The following is a 6896-nucleotide window of genomic DNA, read 5'->3' as shown; positions in this document are numbered from 1 at the left end:
TTTTTTTATTTAAATATCTAACTCAAAGTATATGAATCCAAGATAATATAGAAAATTCATTATAATTATTACTAAAATAAATGTTTGCAACCTTGTAAAATCGATAGTCTAAATATTTGGTCTAAAAATGATAGTCTAAATAAATACTACTTTTCATTTGAATTTTTCTAAGGGCTTGTTTGGTTATCAGCGGTTAGTGGTTAGCGGTAGCGGATTGTGTTAGCGGTAGCGGATTGTGTTAGCGGTTATCAAATAGCGGATTGTATTAGAGGGTTTGACCAGCAGATTGTATTAGCGGTTTGTAAAATGATGTTTGATAAAATTAGCTGTTTAGATTAGCGGTTAACATGTAAAATAACCAAAAGGGTATACATAAATAAATAAATAAATAAATATATATATATATATATATATATATATATATATATATATATATATATTTATTTATTTATTTATTTATGTATACCCTTTTGGTTATTTTACATGTTAACCGCTAATCTAAACAGCTAATTTTATCAAACATCATTTTACAAACCGCTAATACAATCTGCTGGTCAAACCCTCTAATACAATCCGCTATTTGATAACCGCTAACACAATCCGCTACCGCTAACACAATCCGCTACCGCTAACCACTAACCGCTGATAACCAAACAAGCCCTTAGAAAAATTCAAATGAAAAGTAGTATTTATTTAGACTATCATTTTTAGACCAAATATTTAGACTATCGATTTTACAAGGTTGCAAACATTTATTTTAGTAATAATTATAATGAATTTTCTATATTATCTTGGATTCATATACTTTGAGTTATATATTTAAATAAAAAAATTCGACATTCAATTACCCATGTATAAACTTCTCCTATATAATCTTGCATTAATATACTTTCAAATATTTATTTAAATATAAACATTGGGCATTAACCCATACGCGCAATGCGCGTATAAAACTAGTTTTTTAATAAACCTTTAACGTTGGTTATTACAAAACCGACACTGTATAGCAATTTTTTTTTAAAGAAGAATACATACGGCGTAGGTTATTTATATAACTGACGTCGTATGTACTAGTCTTTTTTTTAAAAAAAAATTAAAATAGATGATACACGCCGTCAGTGTTTTTCCAAAAATTGTTATTATTATTTTTTGGTTTTTTTTTTTTAATTTTATAAAACCGACATCGTATGGTACAGAATTTTTAGTAAATAAAAAAACTATTTATATATAATGACATCGTATTTTGTATTAATAAAAAAAACAACATATATAACACCGTTTTTTTGATAAAATTGATGTCATATCTGTCCACGATTTAAGAAAATAAAAATAAATATGCTATGACGTCGGTTTTGTGAAATAACTGACATCATAGCCTTAAATTTTTAATTTTCCCTCTACTCTTCTTCTCTTTGCCGTACCATCCTCGGTGCTTCCAAACCCTCCAAACATTCCAAAATCTCTTCTCTTCTTCTCTTTGCTCGTTGTATTTTGCCATTCTCGTTTTTTGCCAAACATTCCGTGCTAAACCATTTTTCACCTCTTCTTCTTCTCTCTGTTGCCACCGCTGCCAAACCGTCGTCCGAGAAAAACCACTGCCACCGACGTCTGAGAAACTGCAAGGCAAAACATCCTAGGTGAACCAGATCCCCGTGTTTTCTCGGGTGATTGATCCTTGCTGCTTGCCTCCGTGAGTGGTCCTGTTGGAGGGGTCTGTTGGGTTGGGAGACTCGCCTCCAGGTATGTAGTCACGCTTCAGGGTTTCGAGAAGGCGCTTAGTGGCCTCAAATACGGCAGGACGGGGTCCAACCGGTCGGGTCCAAGAGACGCTAGTGACCAGCCCTGTGGTCGAATGGACCTCATCTTCCTCCCGGGGTTTTCCAGATCATCTTCTTGAGGGGGTCCCTGACTGGATAGTGCACGAGAGGCATGCCGACTACGGGTTTCCTGTAGATTGCAGATCGACCGGTCAGTTTGAGTGTGTCGTCGAGTGGTCACCATGCTAAGATTCTATAAATTATGGATGTGGAAATTGGATGTAAACTTTTCATTTCAATCTCACGGATGGCACCAATGTTGGTTTTATGACTTTTGGACAGTCAACAGTTGGCTAACATAATTGTTAAAATAACGAGTATATGAGAATATAAAAATTATAGAGAGAATATTAATGTTATATTGCTGAATATTGCTTGTCCTCTTTCATATACGAGGGGTCTATTTATACATATTTTTTGCTAGGAGTCCTATAAGGAAGAGAAATCATAGACTGCCTCATATTGGGAATATTCCTTGTTACATTGGGGATCAGGAGCCCAATTCTTATTATACTGGGAATAAATCCTACCAATTTCTCCTTATTTTTCAACGATCGTCAACCGTTGATTTACTGAGATGGATGGATTAGATCTGTCCTCAATTTTCACTTGTGAGCCTATTTTCACCTGAACTCCTCCGCATATGTGCGTGTGTGTAGGGGCAAGTGCGAGGTAGATATCTACCCATTGAGGCAGGGATATGAGTAACACATTTGATGCTGGTAAAATTAAAATCCCTATATACATTAATGCATTAAGTACTATAATTGAGAGAAAATCTACAATAGTGTAATAAATTAGGCCAAATACCTTGTACTCAATTGACACCTTTGTGACTCTCCTTGAAAGAAAGTTACAGGATCGAACTCCATGGTAGGATGTTGACTCTTTGGGTTACAACTGACTGAGAAAGTATATTGAACAGATATTACACTAAAATAGAGTCAACAATATTAAAAAAAAAATTAATAAATTAGAACTTTTCAGTAAATTAAAATCGTGCACTCTGGTTGGGACGATATCCATAAAATTTATCATCTGTGGAGGACAAATTTTGAGTGGATAAGTCATCAAACTCGAGAGGGAGGCTCAAGTGAAGGTTATGGCCACCATTTCTTTCCCCAATTTCTTCGAGTTTCAAAGGCTTCCACTTCTGTACAAGAGGACCGAGGACGTTTATAACATGTTCCATATTCGGTCGCCGATATGATGTCTTGGCAGTACAGTGTGCCGCTAACAACGCAACCTTAGAAATGCTCTCAAATGTTTGTTCATCTTGATCAAGAGTCGGATCAATAGCCTTTTTAAAGTTGTGGCCTTTACTAATAACTTTGTGAAACCACGTGACTAAATGACACGTCTCGTTCGGCACCGTTTCATCTAATGCTTTTTTAACGGTAATTATCTCCATTAACACAACTCCAAATGCGTAAACATCTACTTTTGCCGTGATTCGTCCTGTAACTGTTTGACAAAAATCCGTAAGAAACAACATCCGTAGCTGCATAAGCACTATGCCAATCATATCAAAACTGAATTGTTATATCATTCCTATCTCCGTATCTCGTAGTACAGTTTATAACATCATCATATCATATGTACAATAAAATGAGGGAAAAAAAAAGGAGAAAATTATAATTCATACCCCTCATAAATATGTCAATTATCAATGTCACTCTTGAATTATTAGTAGTATAAATGTTGTCCTTCAATTTTCAAAACGTGACATATATTGCCCTTCCCCTAATAGGAAGAAGGAGAAACATTGATGTCGGTGGAAAGAGAACAAATGAAGAAAGAAAAATGGAGAAAAAAACGTGATTTTCAAACAGAGAAAACGGTGGGTAACTATATTTACACCACTAATAATTCAAGGGGTGGATAATATATGTCACGTTTTGAAAATTGATGGGCAATATTTACACCACTAATAATTCAAGGGTAGCATTGATAATTGACATATTTGTGAGGGTATAAATTATAGTTTTCTAAAAATAATAATAAAGTGAGAAAAACAAGAGAGAGAAAGCTATCAATTTAATTATTTATCATTCAATATAATATGTACGATATATAAAAAGTTATAGTAGATTGAAAAGTCTATAAACAATAAAGATATTTATTAATAATAAAGTTTCTTTTGTAATGTCTACATTTATTTAGTTATATAACATTTTTCCCTTCTTTTTCAAGCCATTAATACTAGTTAAGGGTGCTTAATGGTGACAAATTATACTATGGACCATGCATGTTCCATATTATGTCACTAGTTCACCTTATAAGGTGAACCATGGTTTATGTTATAATGATTGCTTAATGGTAAATTGGTAGGTTGATTAGATTAATTATGTGTTAGGTCTATATGGGTTGGAGAAAGGATTACTGATTCAAATTTTTATATATTGTGATAATTATGCTTTTAACTTTTTAAAAATTTGCTTTCAAAAAAAAACTTTTTAAAAATTTTATGTATACGTATACGTATCACGAGAATGCGAGATGCACTCTATGGTATTACTAATTGCATTCCATAATGTTGTTACTTGCACTCAACATTTAACATACAAAAATGTCACCATGTTTTTGAGTCATGTTTTTTTTTTTTTTGAGTACAGTACTACTAAGTCTATTACAATATAGTATATGTTCATAGCTATTAAACCACAAGATCTTTGGCAAGTCATGTGTTTTTAGTTTCAAATAATATAATTAAATAGACTTTTTATTTCTATAATACAAAAATTAGATATTAAATTATAAAGTTCTTTTGAAAACAATGAGTATAAATGCTTGGTATTATGACAAATTAAAGTACAAATCCTTAAATTCTTTTCTCCAATTAGCCTTAACTATAGACGTCAAATGTTAGAAGGATGTTAAGATTTGAATCATTTATTTTGTGGATTAGATTTATGCCTATGAATTTATTTTATATAATAAAAACTTACCAGCATACTCGGGTGCAAGATAGCCGAACGTTCCAACCATTCGTGTCTCAACAAAATTTTTATCATCGGGAACCATTTTGACCAATCCAAAATCCGCAACCTTAGCTCTCATGTCGTCGCTAAGAAGAATATTAGAAGGCTTTATGTCTCTATGAATGAAACTCTGGTGAGCGAAACTATGGAGATACTCAATCCCCCTTCCCACGTCCAATGCAATTGTTACCCTTTGGTTCCAAGTTAGAGGATGAAAGCCATGGTTTTGCCATTGAAAGAGATGATGGCTCAGAGTTCCCTGTGGCATATACTCGTACACCAAAATCCTCTCACTCTCATTGATGGAGTAACCAAGCAGTGACACCAAATTCCTGTGCCTAACTTTGGCAAGAAACGAGATTTCTGCTTGGAATTCGTTCAATCCTCTCATTGCCCCATCTTTCATCTTCTTCACAGCGATCTTAGTTCCATCGTCTAATTCACCCTTGTAAACCACTCCATATCCTCCGCTCCCAACCACATTCTCCTCGCTGAAATAGTTGGTGGCTTTTTGAAGAACTTGGATGGGGAATATAGTGCCCGTTCCAGTTCCAGTTCCAGTACCGGTAATCACCGTAGTCGTCTGATTCCTCGCCGTCCGGCCAGATGCGTTGATTAGGCGTTTGGCGTAGAACCTGTAAGAGACGAACAATACGAGCACAATAACAGGCACAAGAACAGCTAGAACAATACCGGCAATTTTGCCGGCTAAATTCGACGCATTCATTCGAAGCAATGGGTTTCCATGGCCATTGAAACGTAAAGAATCGGGAAGATCAGGTACGGAGCCGGACAAATTGTTATCAGACACGTCAAGAATTTGTAGCAGATTCAGAATGGCCAAGTTCTCCGATATCGAGCCGGTAAGATTATTGTCATTCAAATACAATTTCCTCAATGTAGTCAATTTCGCGGAAGCCAGCAAAATCCGCGAAATGTTACCTGAAAATCGTTGTTTTTCCAGATCCAGAGTGGTCACCTCCCCCTGCACATCGCAACTAATGAATCTCCATTTTCTGCAAGGATCATTCCCAGTCCAGGATTCGGCTAGGGTTAACGGGAAGCCGAGCTCGGCAGCCATATTGAGAAGCGCCTTGACCTGCGGGTCACAATCCCCCGGAGTTTCCCTGCAAAAACTGTTATTCCCTAGATTTACCTGGATTTGGAATTGGAATTGGAACTGGAACTGAAATTGGGGAATTGGGCCCTGTAACTTGTTGTTCTGCAGAAAAACAGTTCGTAATCTGTTTTCCGTCAGATTCCGCAACGAATCGGGTATAAATCCGGTTAATCGGTTGTCTTCAAGGCGCAAATCGGAGAGATTTTGGAGCCCGTAAAGGTCCGGAATCTGACCCGTGAAGGCATTCCCTTGGAGCCATACTTGGGATAGTTGAGTCATGGAGGAAAGCACGCTAATAGTACCGGAGAGCCCTAGCTGCTGGTTATCCAGTCGCAATATCCGTACATTGGAACCCGAAAACGACCCGGGAAGTGACCCGGTTAAATTGTTGAAGGATAATATCACATTCTCGAGTTTTGGGAAAGAATCAAAGAAATCAGGAATGATACCAAAAACATTGGCGTTGCTGGCGTTGAAAGAAACCAAATTAGCGCTTCGGTTCAGGTGCGTAGGAATTTTCCAGGAACTAAGGTTTCGATTTTCAGAAACGCTGAAACTCTTCAAACGGGGAAGACCCGAGAGGAAATCCGAGGGGACTGAGCTGAAGTTATTGCCGTCTAAGCGGAGGTCTTCGAGCATGGGCATGTTAGCGAAAGAAGGTAAGGGTCCGGAGAGGGAGTTCCCGGAGACGGAGAGGTTTATGAGGGAGGAGAGTTGTGTGATCCCGGAGAAGAGTTGGCCGGAAATGGAGAGCGAGTCGATTTTGATGGAGATGACATTATTGTCGTCGTCGCAGGTGACGTGGGTCCAAGAACAGTAGTGGGTGGAGTTTGACCAGTTGCTGGGTGCGGGAGAAATGGCGGCGAGGAGGTTGGACATTACAGCGGCGTCATCGGAGAATGTGATGCCGGAGACGGTGAGGAAGGTGAGTACGATGATGATGGAGAGGTGGGTGTTAAAGGGACGGAGTGAAGCCAT

General features: G+C 37.1%; 1 protein-coding gene across 1 annotated transcript; it reads right to left on the bottom strand.

Annotated features, from left to right (window-relative positions):
- Positions 1 to 2614: 2614 nt before the first annotated feature.
- LOC116017317 (receptor-like kinase TMK4) lies at positions 2615 to 6896 on the bottom strand. The gene is made up of 2 exons (XM_031257878.1): positions 4766 to 6896; positions 2615 to 3281 (listed from the first exon to the last, which is right to left on the bottom strand). The coding sequence occupies exons 1-2, from the start codon at positions 6894 to 6896 to the stop codon at positions 2809 to 2811; spliced, it is 2604 nt and encodes an 867-aa protein (XP_031113738.1). The 3' UTR covers positions 2615 to 2808.

This window comes from Ipomoea triloba, chromosome 4 (genome assembly GCF_003576645.1).
Source record: "Ipomoea triloba cultivar NCNSP0323 chromosome 4, ASM357664v1".
In the NCBI taxonomy this organism is placed as follows: domain Eukaryota; kingdom Viridiplantae; phylum Streptophyta; class Magnoliopsida; order Solanales; family Convolvulaceae; genus Ipomoea; species Ipomoea triloba.
Note: the sequence above shows the minus strand (reverse complement) of the source record. Positions and strands in the feature narration are given on the sequence as shown.